The sequence below is a fragment of the Siphateles boraxobius genome, unplaced genomic scaffold (assembly GCF_051911475.1).
Source record: "Siphateles boraxobius isolate OS27281-9 unplaced genomic scaffold, OSU_SipBor_1 48, whole genome shotgun sequence".
Taxonomy (NCBI): Eukaryota; Metazoa; Chordata; class Actinopteri; order Cypriniformes; family Leuciscidae; genus Siphateles; species Siphateles boraxobius.
Genome location: NW_027509119.1, coordinates 13,403,426 through 13,417,444, shown reverse-complemented (window position 1 = coordinate 13,417,444; position 14,019 = coordinate 13,403,426). Strand labels below are relative to the sequence as shown.

The 14,019-nt window shown below is 41.8% G+C and overlaps 1 protein-coding gene across 1 annotated transcript; it reads right to left on the bottom strand.

Moving 5' to 3' along the window:
* Positions 1 to 1,122: 1,122 nt before the first annotated feature.
* znf219 (zinc finger protein 219) lies at positions 1,123 to 12,919 on the bottom strand. Its single transcript, XM_077202062.1, has 5 exons — positions 12,679 to 12,919; positions 6,559 to 6,649; positions 4,424 to 6,443; positions 4,027 to 4,170; positions 1,123 to 3,366 (listed from the first exon to the last, which is right to left on the bottom strand). Exons 3-5 carry the CDS (start codon positions 6,438 to 6,440, stop codon positions 2,249 to 2,251), a joined length of 3,279 nt encoding a protein of 1,092 aa, XP_077058177.1. The 5' UTR covers positions 6,441 to 6,443; positions 6,559 to 6,649; positions 12,679 to 12,919; the 3' UTR covers positions 1,123 to 2,248.
* Positions 12,920 to 14,019: the final 1,100 nt, after the last annotated feature.

The window sequence follows — 14,019 nt, the reverse complement described above, 5'->3', positions numbered from 1 at the left end:
ATGGGAAAGGAGGAGAGCAGGAGATGCAACAGCACGCATGAATGACAGAATGACACTCATTGAAATGGAAATGACCCCCACATCTGACATCTCAACAAAACAGAGGATCAGATATGTAGAAGTACAGAACACAGTTTACCAAAGAATACAAAGTGAAACAGTAGGGGCTAAGTGCTTTTGGTGAGCTTACAAAATACTTGAGGAAGTGCTCAGGACAGAAGGCACAGTGGCTTGACTGTTATCTCAAAGGAAAACCACATCAGGGGCTACCAAACGCATACGATACTCTACACACAAAACAAGGACACAATAATGACGTTTTAAGGCCAGCCTCTGTCAATCACTGGACAAAAGTACCTCCTACTTAGTGTCTAATGATAACAATGAGAGATGACCTGAATTCACAGAGTTGGATGAGGAAAGTAGAGCATCGTTTGTATGATGTGCTAATTTCACATCAAAAATGCAACACAATTACATGAACTCAAATTTGGCAAGCAGATCAGTCAGACTGACAATGCTGATACTGGGACATGTCTTGGACATGATCTCACCATCAACTTATAAATATATTTTCAATTCCTGAAGTTTCAAGATCATCAGGCAACCTTTTACAATGATTGTGTTTCCGAACGATTGATTTGTTGATTGGTGAATATATAAACACATTGTTTAAGAGGATATGAATTGAATTGCAGCATTATGAAAAAAATATAGTTTGGGGGGAAAAGAACAAAAGTTTGATCTGCATTTAAAGGCAAAAATAAAGCGAGTTTGGGCGAAAAATATTTGCACAGTGCTCTAAAGACATTCTGAAGCAGTCTTCTTTCATAATTATTATAATACTTATTACTATTCTCCATATCCGTTTCAATTAACACTTCTTAAAAGGAAAACATTTTTTTTCCCTCTTTTTGATCTCTTATCTTTACAAAAGCTACATATGTTCTACTGGGATGTCTGAATTTGTTAGTGTTTTTTTCTTCTTTTTTTTCTTTTTTGATATTTAAAAAAAAAAGGTCTACTCACGGCTAAAAAAAACCCCGGCATACTGAATGTTTTAGTAGAGACCCACTTTCCACCCTTTGCTGGATGGTTTGAATCAGAGACATTACAGGAATATGAAGGATATATTGCTGAGTGTCCATTTACTAGATTGATATCCATTTCAAACCCTGAAATTTGAACTTTCCATAGTAACAGTGGTCTGGATTTCACCCAGAAATCCTGATGGTATCTGTAATGTAAACACTTCCATAGGGCCCTTGTCAAATGGCCAGCTGTTCCCACATGTGGTGCTCTGGGTTCATTCATGGTTTCACAGCAGACATAGTCACACAAACTGCCACCATATTGTCACAGAACTCTATGCTCTAGCACATCTACACATATATACTGTATATATTCAAAGTAACTATATTCCTGTGTTGCTGAATCTGCTTAAAACCTTTTACATCAACAGGCACTGAGAGAAATAGCATATAGAAGAGGCAGAATCTCTGTTTCATATAATATCTGAAGAAGACCCGTCGGAGCAGACTGGCAGTGTGGATATCTGGTAATATAATCTTTACTCTGTCCTGTTCTGTTAGAGGTGATTTACAAGTACCATTCAGTTATCACAGCATTCTGTTCAGAGTCTGGCATGTGCATTGTAAGAAGTGTGCTCACTCCTTTGGTTTACTGAAGACGTGCTGTCAGATTATGTTCATGTGGAAGAAGCATGCCCGTTCAGTATTCGGTTAGCATCTCTCTCAGCATTAATACTGTATATTGTAGTGATTAAGAAGTGTTTCTTTTTTTGCTTTTTCAGCTCCACAGATTGACATTCCAAGTCCTTGTTGAGATGAGAGCAAGATTCACAAGAGCAAGGAAATTGTAAATGAAATGCAACTTGGCAATTGCGTTCACTGACAAGAAGACAGGAACAAGAGAACAGTGTTCAAGAAGGCCCGGAGTGAGGCAGGCTTAGACTAGCATACAATACTGGATATCTCTGTGTGATTGAGAGTCTTTGTGTGTGTAGAGGTAATTGATCACTAACCAAGGGAGGCTAAGAGGGTATAATAAGGGGAATACTTGATTTAAATACTTTTGCGGGTTATCTGTTAACAGATTACATGATGTCCAGTATGTTAGCATAGTGACTGGTCTACCCTTGGTTTGAAGGATACGCGGGACCCTGGACAACTATTTCCCAAATATTTCTCCCCTGCCCCTATCTTTTCTTCAGGGCTGTCATTAGATGTTATTTCCCCAATACACTTTCCTCCTCCTTGGGTAGATACTCAGCCATGAGGTCTGATGAAACAGACTGAGCCCTTCTGCTCTGATTCTGGGGTACATTTACAAAGCTGCCATTTGCTTCCAGTTCATTCTCCTCCTCATCAACCTCCTCGTCTGCCTCATCCAGGTCCTCTCTCATTTTACGTTTCTTCTCTGTGGCATCAAATCTTCCAGCAGGTCCAGGGGCAAATTCAAAGCTGTCCTCTGTTTCCTTGTTGTCTGGGCTGACTCCATTCTCAGCTCTTGACTTGGATGAGACCCAGTCCTCAGGAGATGCTACTCCATCCTCTACACCAAGGAACTTCCACAGAGCCAGGGGATCACGGTCTGGCCCGGCCAAAGTTAGTCTTGGAGAATGATTGGTGGAACTGAAAGGGACGCCTCTCTTGCGACGAGACTTGCTGGTGTGATTTACCTGAAGGTGCATGGCCATCAGCTCAACAGAAGAGGTTCGGAAGGGACAGAACACACATTGATTAAGAATATCATTCCCTCCTTTAGAGCCACCAGATGGTTCACCTTCAGAACTACTCACTCCCCCTTCATCTTGTAAAGGGCGACGGGAGAGATCCAGTGGTTCGAAGCCTCCTTCCTGGGATGTTGTGCCGCTCTGATAGCCATTTACTGACATCATGCGGCTTGTAGTAAGGGGTTTCCGTCTAGACACTTTTGGCATTTTCGGAGGTGGTACTTCCCCAATCCAATTTGTTTCTAGACCACCGGGGAAGAGTGTACCCATCATCCCTGACAGACTGCGATAGTGACTCTCCAGGTCTCCCTCTCTTTGATGAATGGATGCAGAAGAGCCCTCCTTCTGCTCTGATGGGCCTTCACCCCATGACTGACTGTGCCTTAAAGAAGGCTCCCTCCCAAAAGAAGACTGGGATGTGGAGGTGAGTCTGCGCTTTTTTGCACCTTCACGAGGAGATCCAGTCAGAGAGTGAAGGCTAGGTGATGGGGAGTTTGGGGAGGTTGCCATAGCGTTCCTTTGCTCACGATGATGACGTTGAAGGTGGTATTTGAGAGAGCCAGACTGGGTGCCAGCATAATCACAGTGGGGGCATTTGTATGGTCTCTCACCTAAAACAAGGAATACATAACATTTTAGTTTTCAGTCTACTTAACAAGAGTAGTTTTAAGAACAGAAATTTGGCTAAGAATAACCATGCTTTATTAGGGAGGCCATAGCAGTTAGGTAATAAATTGCCTATGTGAAACAACTATTTGCAGTTGCACACAGTAACAGATAGATGGCAGTGCTTATCATCATATGTAACATCAGGTGAATTCCCCAGTGCATTAGTTAAATTAGGACATTCCATCTCTCATCAACCATATGAACACTGCATTTTTCTTCTTTTTAAAATTTCTTTTTCATTCTTTTTTTTTGTTTTGTTGGTAGATTACATTTTGTGAAGAACCCGATAGACAGCAAATGGTTTCAATCAAACTAAATCAGGAAAGTTACAAATGTCAAGTGTTACAAGCTCCAAGTGTCATCCTTACAATATGCCAATCTAAAAACCAAGATTAATTCAAGCTTTTGATTATCATTTTTATATAGTAGGATCCTTATATCAATAATATTACTTCAGATTCATATTTAATCAAATATTTTAAGTCATATATTTTGTTAAACCTATAAACAAAAATTAAGTCAAAGCCCCCTGGAACACGCCTAAGTAACCCCCTGGGGTATTCCCCTGGGAGTCACAGATCTAGAAAACATGATAGCCTTACCTGTGTGTACACGAAGGTGCACTTTAAGGTGATGGGAAGACCGGAAGGCTTTACCACAGTAGGGACAATCCTTCATCCCTGTTCCCCGAACACGCTCTCTTGGAGATGAAGTGGAAGAGGATGATCCCCTCACACCGTTCTGACCTTGAGATAAGATAATGTATAATGAATAAATTAAACTGTTTTGAAATATAATCTGAGTCTAAACTGTTTCTGAAAATGATCCTGCCTAAAACTTATTGAGGACATTTTACAAAACTAATAGCAGTGAAATATTTTTTATTGATTAAAGTTCAATAAATGTCCTGCAGTGTCATAGCCTATGAAGGATTGTAACCGATAAGAAATATTGTCATAATAAAGTCAGCTGTTTATGATTATGCTGGCTGATCCTTACCAGAGAGATGTGATATGACGGAATGGAAGCTCCCAGCTGACACAACTGCTGATGGGAGTGGCTTTCTCTCCTGCCTAATTTCATTGTCACTTGTCCTTTGCCCTCCTTCTACTCCGTCTGTTGCTTGAGCTCCACTGACTCTGTTTATAATGTCCTCTTCCCTGGACATGCCCCCTCGGGCACTTTGGCCTTTTTGTGGTTTTTGGACATGGACACGGGCGTGAGCAACTACCTGCTGAAGGCTTCGGAACATTTTGCCGCAATCTGGACACTCCCATGGTGAACTAGATCCCTCCAGTTCCTCTCTAGAACCCAACCCACCCAGGTAGGCCCTCATCTGCTTGGCTTCTCCAGCCACCGTGCCTCGTGAGGAAGGAAACTGATGGTGTGAATGGGATCTCTGCTGCTGTTGCTGTTGGTTGTGCTGTGCTGCCACCAGACTGCGAGCAACCAGCTGCCACATGGCTGCCTGGTCTGTTCCGTCTGCTGACTCACTTCCCCGCCCTCCTCCTCCGTTACCCATTTCTGCAACCTGTGCCACTGCCTGAAGGCGCTCCATGCAACTTCCATTGCTGTTGTCTTTGGGTAATCCCAGATAGCCCAATATAGAGGATTTGCTTGAGCCTGCACTGGCATCTGACCTCTCTGTGCGATTTCCTGAAGCACCACCACTGGCCATACTTCGAGCAAGAAGCAAGTTAGAATACAGTGCCCCCAGTACTTGTGTGCTTGCAGGACCTTTGGATTGATCAGTTCCAGCTGGACCCAGATTACTCAATCCAGCCTTGAGGCCTAGCTTGTTAAGATGCACCTTCATATGGTTCTTGAGAAACCAGGGTTCCTTGAAGCCACGACCACAGACCTGGCACTTATGATCCAATGAGTCCTTGTGCTTCCGCATGTGGCCCTTCAAAAACCAGGACTGTGTAAAACGCTGTCCGCATGTCTCACATCGGAAAGCTGGAACAACAGACATTTGTGGGGGAGGAGCTTCTATTGGTGCTGTTATAGGGTGAGAAGGGAAAACCATTTCAGTGGGAGGATCTTCAGGTGGGTGGGTCTCCTGCAGATGAGCAGCCAGTCTTTCCTCCTGGCTGGCTGAGAAGGGACACATTGTACATTTGTAGGGGTTGTGTAGGATCCGCACATGACGTGCCAGCTCTGAAGCTGTTCGGAACTTACCCTTACAAGCATGACACCGGAAGGCAGGAGCAGCTGTGGAGGGGGCATTGTCTTCCTGGCCAAGTGGAGAGAAGGAGGTTGAGATGGGTGCTTCCTCTGTTAAAGGTGGAGTCAGTGCTGTGGTTCCTTCAAAGAGGAACTGAGGGCTGCTAGCAGTTTGAAGAGGTTCCTCTAGAACCATGTCTTCATTCATACTTTTTTGTGATGACCCAGATAATGAATTCTGGATTACACTGTCGCTCACGTGATTCTGCTGCAGTTTGACATGTGTGGTTTGGTAGGGAGCTGAAGCCCGACGCTCCCTGTCCAAACTGTGTGCTCGAGCGTGCAGAGACAAAATACTCTGGAAGCGGAACCTCTTTCCACACACATGGCAGGGGAACCTTAAGCCAGGCCCAGAGCTGGTCCCTCCAGGAACAGCCATGCCCTCATTGTTGAAAAGCTGAAGATCCAACTCATCATTGTAGGTGGTACTTTGACCAGAGGAGATTGCCTGCTCCAGAGCTCCAAAACCAGGGAAAGGTGCTAATGGTGTGGCTGGTGGGCTGCTCTCTAATGAGGGACTGCCGAGTTCCAATTCACCAGGAAACAGTGCCACAGCTGGGGTGGGTGATGGGGGTGTTGATAACTCCTCATCCTCCTCCTCATCTTGGAAGCAGGCTTCAGGAAGGGGGCAGGGTGAGACCGGGACATAGAGTTCAGTTTGAGGGCTAGAAGGTGTAGATAGAGGACTCTGGGGTAGGAATTGGGGACTGTGATCCAGGGATGGCATGGAGGGTGGAGACAGTGGGGGCTCACAGGAAAGTGCCAGCATACACTCTGGTGGGGAATCCATACTCTGAGTGAGAAAGGATGGACAATAGTGATTAGACAGACAGATAGACAGCTAGATAGACAGACAGACAGACAGATTCAGATAGATAGATAGACAGATAGATAGATAGATAACTTACTGTAAATGTGTCTATGCCATGATTCACTGCCTTGAATTAAATAGGGCGTTTTCCGATGTTGGCAATTTGCATGACCACCTCCAACAGTCCCCTGTCAAGTACAACACAGAATAAAAAAATTAGTTTATACACATTTGTTCCTGTGTACGGGTCTAAGGGTAGAGCGGGACATGGACTGTCCCAAACAGGATGGGCGCGAGATGTTTGGACTTCCCCACACACCCTTCCTGCACACTTATAGTAGCAGCTTAAATCAAAACAAAAAATACATGCACATTGTAAAATAATTAAAATACAGACACATAGATTCAACCTCTCCACTCCTTATGCTACTCATAAACACACACACACACACACACACACACACACACACACACACACACACACACACACACACACACACACACACACACACACACACACACCAAAGTGAACAATCTTATAAAGGCACACATGCATTCATTGCAAAAGCCTTGAATGGACAGGCCCAGACACAATAAAAAAAACACCTGCTTCTTTCATAAATTAGAGAAAATTAATTTCATTGATGATTAAAGCAGGACAATCTGCTAAACATCTGTGAGGGAATCTGTATGCCTTGATATTTATCACTATGCTTGTGTTCGTGTGGGTGTTTTTTTTTCAGTATTTACCTCTGTGAACAGACTGAACTGTATGTCTGTGTCTGAGTTTGGATTTATGTACACAATCAAGTGTTTGTTTGTGTATTAATGTGTGTGAGTGTGAAAGCGTGTGTATCTGTGACACAAGACTTGGACGAAACTGAAGCTTACAGAACCAGTTGACATTTTAGCTCAGCCATGACTCACAAGGATATCACACTATATCAATCATACTGCCCCCTCTTTCTTTCTTTCTTTCTTTCCTTCTTTATCCCACCATTATTGTTCTTCTTTTTCCTTTCTTCTAGCTTTTCACTTCCATAGATTTTGATTCCACCCCTTGCACTTTTTTCTCTCTTCACCCTCATTCCCTCCTCCCTCTATTATTCACTGATTTTCTTTCTTTCTATCATTATATCTCTCTCTCTCTCTCTCGGTCTCTCTGCAGCGGTGCCAGTTGGCACTGTGCCAGGGAATGCTGATATCAGCTGGTAGATTGGGGCCTGCCAACATGGCGAAGAGAAAAGAGAGGAGAGAGACAGACAGGCAAGAAAGAGAAGAATGGGGGGGGGGGTGTTAGTGAAAAAAAAACAAATGAAGGACATAAATACGTTTTGAATGAGCATATTTGATGAGTAAATCTGTCGAGAAAGGGGACAGAGTGTTCTGCTCTGCCACGGAGGATCTTGCGGTCTGTTTGGTCTGCTGGCATTATTATCATATGAATATCGTCATGGCAATTCACTGTTCCGCCTTGACAGACACATTTGTGTCTGACCAACCCTGCCACGCCAATAAAGCTTCTCTAAATTTGGATAGATGGAGAGAGTGATAAGGTGCTAGACAGAAGGGGGAGGGGAGAGAAGGCAGGAGAGCGATAAAGCAGCATGTGCAAATAATGCATGCACGCAAACACACACACACACACACACACACACACACACACACACACACACACACACACACACACACAATATGGCACCTAGTCACTAGATGATTCATGCATGCTAAACACCTTTGTCTGAACGGCCACATGCTACACTCCCTGTACAAGCACAAACAAATGCACACATTGTGTTCCTTCTTGAGGCACATATAGTCAAATATAGGCTATATAACTACTACCTGCTTTTATTTAATGGAATGAATATCTTGTAAACAAAAATTAGAAGAGAAATAGAACATAGTCAAGTGAAATAACTGCATGTAATGTAGCTGCAATTAAAATTGTTTTAATGCATGTTTTTTATTAGACTTTTGCTAATTAGAAATGTTGAAAGTCAGCACTTGATGTAGCAAATGCATCCTGTAAAAAAATTACTGATGTCAAGAAATATAAAACCGTTTGTTTATCTGTAAGATTTTGATTGAGGTCAACTGATTCTTCCATTATCTAAGTATCGCTAATTGGTTTTATTGAACGTTTGCGACATAAGTACCAATACAAATATGGTTGCATTTCCAATAATAACACGTTTACATAACACACTCTGAAAAAACTTTTATAAAACCTCTATGTGCCTGAACAAGCACTTGTGTCACTTTGATAAAACCTATTTTTCTCGCTGTGATTCATATTCCGTAGCCTTGAGCACCTGAAATAACGTCTCCAGCATTTGGTGTGAGGACACACTGGGCCTCCAACAGTGTCGCCATGTAATGCATCTAAAGGCTAAGAAGAGATCATTCATACTTCTGAGAGACTTCAGCCTTGTGGCCTTGAAAATATAACATGAATGGCTTTATCGCAGCCTGTTCTTTGATATGTGACAAGAGAGAGAGAGAGAGAGAGAGAGAGAGAGAGAGACTAAGGGTGAGAACTGATTGCTCAGCATGTGATGAACGTGTGTGCGTGTGTGTGTGTGTGTGTGTGTAAACTTTGAGGCATGAACTGTACTTTACCTTTCTTGTATCTCTGAGTGGGATTTCTAAGGTTAGTGTGTATATGATTTTAGATTGTTGCAGTCATACAACAAATCCCTACAGACAAATTCATTTCCTGTTTCTACCCTTGGGCTGAACTTTATCTCTCTCAGTGATGCGGCCGCTCCGCACAGAGTCGTTTTTCTTTAAGTGACTTCAGCATATGCACAATTCTCTTTCCCTTCAACTTCCAACATCCCGCTAAGTCATCAAAAACCTTCACCTGTTCCCCTTGTTTCATTATATTTTGTTTCTCTTTAAAAGACTTGCAGAGAGCTTGAAGGTTCTGGTCAAAGATGCTGAAGAGAGGATAAGTAAATTAAAACATCCCAATTTTAACCATTATACCCTTCGCTTAGCACGAGACATGGATAGCATCCTTGAAATTACTTTACAGTAAGGTGCTTCAGAAAACAAATCATTAATTAATTCTTCCCTACTGTCAAATCTAAAGGCTACACCAAACTCTGCAGTTCAACTGGTCAAGTTCAATTTCAAGTTCAAGTTTAGTGAACATTTAATAGATGTCTAAACCATATCCCAAGAATAGATTAGTCATCAATTAGAAAACAAATAAATTAAATTATTGTAATTACGGTTTACTTTGCTTACATGATGGCATATCATACATCTCGCAAATTATTTTGGCAAAAACGACATGTAACCAAATTCAAGGTTATTTAGGCTAGAAGTGGGTTACTTATAGCCGGACTAGCCTGTATTGGGTCTATAGTTAACCTAGTCCTAGACAGTGAAATGACAGCTATTGCTTGCTGGGTTGTTAATTAACTAGTTAAAAAAATGTGTGACAACATTACATTTGTAGTGTAAACACTAATGCACCTGGACAACAGTGATTAAAAAATCAGAAAACACAAAAATATTTGCATTAGATTCCCAGAATGACAAGAACATGCTTGGCATCATCTATAGGCAAGGACACAGATAATTCGGTTTAGAGAAATGTGTCTGTTTTTTTTTTTAGATTACATCTAAAATGTAGCCTATATTTGGGAGTAACTGTGCCAACTTATTTTAGATTGTTTGCCTTTTGTATACAATAAATAAGAGCCTGATGTATATGTGATGTTGTCACGTAATCAATGGCAATATATCGGATCACCTGAGACGGATGATAATAACAGGTGTAAATCGGTCAGTACACACATCAGCAATAAAAAGCTTTGATTCAGGTGTAATCATCCCTTGGGTGATTTACACTTTAAATCACCCAAGGGATGATTACACCTGAATCAAAGCTTTAGATTCTAAAGAATGAATAATTTTCAATTAGAATCAGCTTGCTTTTGTTTAAGAATGAACAGCCAACTTCTAACCTCCACCAATGAAATGAGCTGTAAGGTGTCCGCTGTGTGCAACAAGTGCACAAAGGCAGTGTGCTGAGGTATAAAGTCTACCTTCAGGCATTTGAGCACAGAGAGGAACTCAAATAGGGCAGAGGACACTAGTCTATTTGACGGAATGAGCTCTTCTGCATTTGTAGTATATTACTAGCCTACTCTATATAAAATGCACCTTTTAGCGGTTGATAAGGTTGTCCTTACTTGCCCAGTGACAAGCTGATGTACCTCTAAAGGTACAATTTTGCACATTGTTTTCAGACATTGTAATATGACTAAATCAACCTAATTACATTTTGATAAGTGAAAGCACCTTTTAATGGACAGATCAGGTAAAATTATCTCTTTACCAAAACTGGACATTTTTCTTCTTTAACATGACAGCTTGAGTAAATCCATGTCCCAAGTTGAAAGTATGGATGTTATCACCAATTATATCAAGTTTGTGCATTGAGATGCCATTTGCCAAGCCAAAAATCTGTGGATTAATTATCGATTATCAAAGTCACGGCAACAGCTCATCCAGACCTGTACAGGTCATCAAGATGAGCTGGAGCAGATCTGGTTGTAAAAGTTGTCCACTTCATTTCCACCCACCCCAGTTCAGCCACATTTCTGTACTGCTCTGCCCTCTTATCTGGCAAACTGTCACGTCAGTTCAGGGGGGCTGGTCTCATTCCGTCACCCCTCATGCTACAGGGGCAGAGATTATAATAGCCTTTATGCCAGTGCCCCACATCTGTGTCAGAATTAAATAATTGTAAAGAATGGTGCCTTTGAAACATTCGTCTTTTCATTAAGCTATATAAAGTTTCTGTGCGGGATGTATTTGCAGGACATCAGATGACCCGTCCGTGGAGAGGAATGTACTCGCGTGATGTGCGTCAGTAACGCGCATCCATTTTCAGTCGCCTTCCTCCTCTCTCGCGGCCATCTCAATTAAAAAGCCACATTAATGAAATAAATAAATGCTCACAAACAAATGCGCACACGACACGTCCTCTCGCGAACACTGACATTCGCGCATGATTAATCCTGAGCATAAAATCGCGATTTACAGAAGCAACAACATCGTTTTCCCAAACTGAGGCAGAAATGTAGCTATTTAGGACGTGATGTTGTGCACTCCATTTTCTTCCTGATTTTCTTTCAACAAAAGATAAAGGGAGGGGAAAGGACAAGCGATCAGGGTGCAGCTGAAAAGTGCCATCATGGGGTTTCATCTTGAAATCTGCTGACAGTCTCGCCGCTATCGTGACAAAACACGATCGAGGGACATGTAAAACTTTACGTTTTTAGGGCCGTTAGTAAAACTAGCACATTCGGCTGCAGCTGCAGGTTTTGCGCTACAGATTAAATAGCGATTATGAGTGCGCATCTGTGAGGTAACGTTAGGAAACGCAGAGCCTGCAATTCTCCAAAGAGTTATTGTATTAATATGCACGTAAAAGGTCTCAAAGTTATAAAGCACTCTATTGCTATTTGTAGGCTACAAAAACAGTTTCTCCCTCAGAGCGTCCGACCAATATATCGAGTCATGAATCCTACGCGACTTTTTTTGACGTGGAAACGGGAGCAGAATGAACTAACTTAGCTTCTCATAAAGTAGCCTACAAAACTTGAGTTGCTACATTTAGCAGTAGCGAGAGCTGCTTTTCCCAATGAAAAAAGTTAAACATAGCCTACATCTTAGTTTTGGGCACTTTTCCCTCACTTGAGAAAGGCTTTGAAAATGTTCAAGGGCCTTAAAAAACGAAAGTTGCATTTTCATGCCCGGGTCTCGCATCTCTTTCAGGACACGCACGCGCGCGCTCACATAGACACACACACCGGCAACATACACGGCACGAGACAAAAGTGAGGAAGTGTGTATGTGCAAAAACACGTATGATGTGTCCAACAGAGGCACACGAGACGCCAATCAATTATGTCCTGCTGTATGTGGAAGAAACCCGAGATGTAAACGCGACGACAATTCCGTATCAATGGATTTTCATTACCCGGATCAGCCCCCCAAAAAAGTCGTCGTCGGATATTTGTTGTTTGTGAAGGCGACAACATCGCTCTCTATACGTCTAAAACTGTATACAAACAAACACATTCATACCCGCGACCAATGTGTATCAGTAAAACCGTTCAAAAAGAGCAGATTAGGTCAATTATTTGAAATGAATCAGATATTTTGTGATGAAAGTAAGGCTGAATGTACTTACGGGAGAGGCGGCGAGGAGATTAATGACAACACACGTCATGATTACGTTTCACTTGAATTAAATACATTACGAGTTAGGGAAAAAAATGGAAATCGGGGGTAGTTGTATACAAGCATACGCCGATACCCCCCTCCCTTCTGCCCTTTCTATCTTCTCCTCCTCCCTCTTTCCTCACACGTCTCTCTCCCTCTCTCTCTTCTCAAAGATCCATTTATTGTGCAGTCGTGAGTGAGTGAATGAGAGAGAGGCGGAGGCTGTAGGTTGCAAATGTAATTATAATCTCGCAGGCACCATTTTAAAACGATCTATAGATTTGTGGGATAGACTGACACACCGCGCGCTTACAAATCACGTTCAAGTTTCTCGAGTCTGATTGTTGCGCTCAGATTTAAGCGCAAACGTATTTTAGAAGTATGACGAGTATGAACGTTTCGTCCCAAAATTGTTGTCCATCAGAAAGTGCTTCTGTTTGTGTTGCCAGACAGTTGTGATTGTATCGCGCGCTGGAAGAGAAACGCTGGCAGGCTCCACGTGGGAGCTGCACAGGTGCGCGCGCGCGGGTCACCATACTATTCCACTTCTAGCCTACTGACTGTTAACGTAAAAAAAAAACAATAGCCCCCCCCCCACACACACACAGCCTATACATATATAATATATGTGTGTGTCAGTGCTGATTTACATCAATTTATCCTCTATTGACCTGATATAAGCAAACAAATAAATAACCATACTGTTATTTTCAAGGCCTTTAAAAACTTTGTATATCAGATTCACCCCCATTTTTCCTTTGTAATGAACAAATAAACAGCCTACATAAATAGGTTACTAATGCATTTGGAGCATTTTCTGTTAAATGAGAAATAACAACATCAATAATATTAATAATACACCTCTCTATCTCTCTCTCTCTTTACATATATATATATATATATATATATATATATATATATATATATATATATATATACATATATATATATATTATAAATTGTCAATGTCTGTTAATTATTTTGACCTGCGATAAACAAACAAATAAATAACTGTCTAGCCTACTGTTATTTTTGTTTTAGGCCTATTTTAGGCCTCAGAAGAAAGAAAACCTTTGTATGTGAGATTCAGTATCATTTCTGCTATTGGATGCCTGCAGGTGTTTTCGTCTGGATCGGAGGCCGTTTTTTGGTGGAGTTTTTAAGGTGAGGATGGTTTTGGAGAGGGGACTTGGTATTAACTCACGAACATCTCCGACTGTCAGCTCATGCGAGTGTAACGGTGTCTCGTCAGTAAGCGAGTGAACGTGTGTTTTTGTGTATTGTGTATTGTGTCTGATACAGTCATATC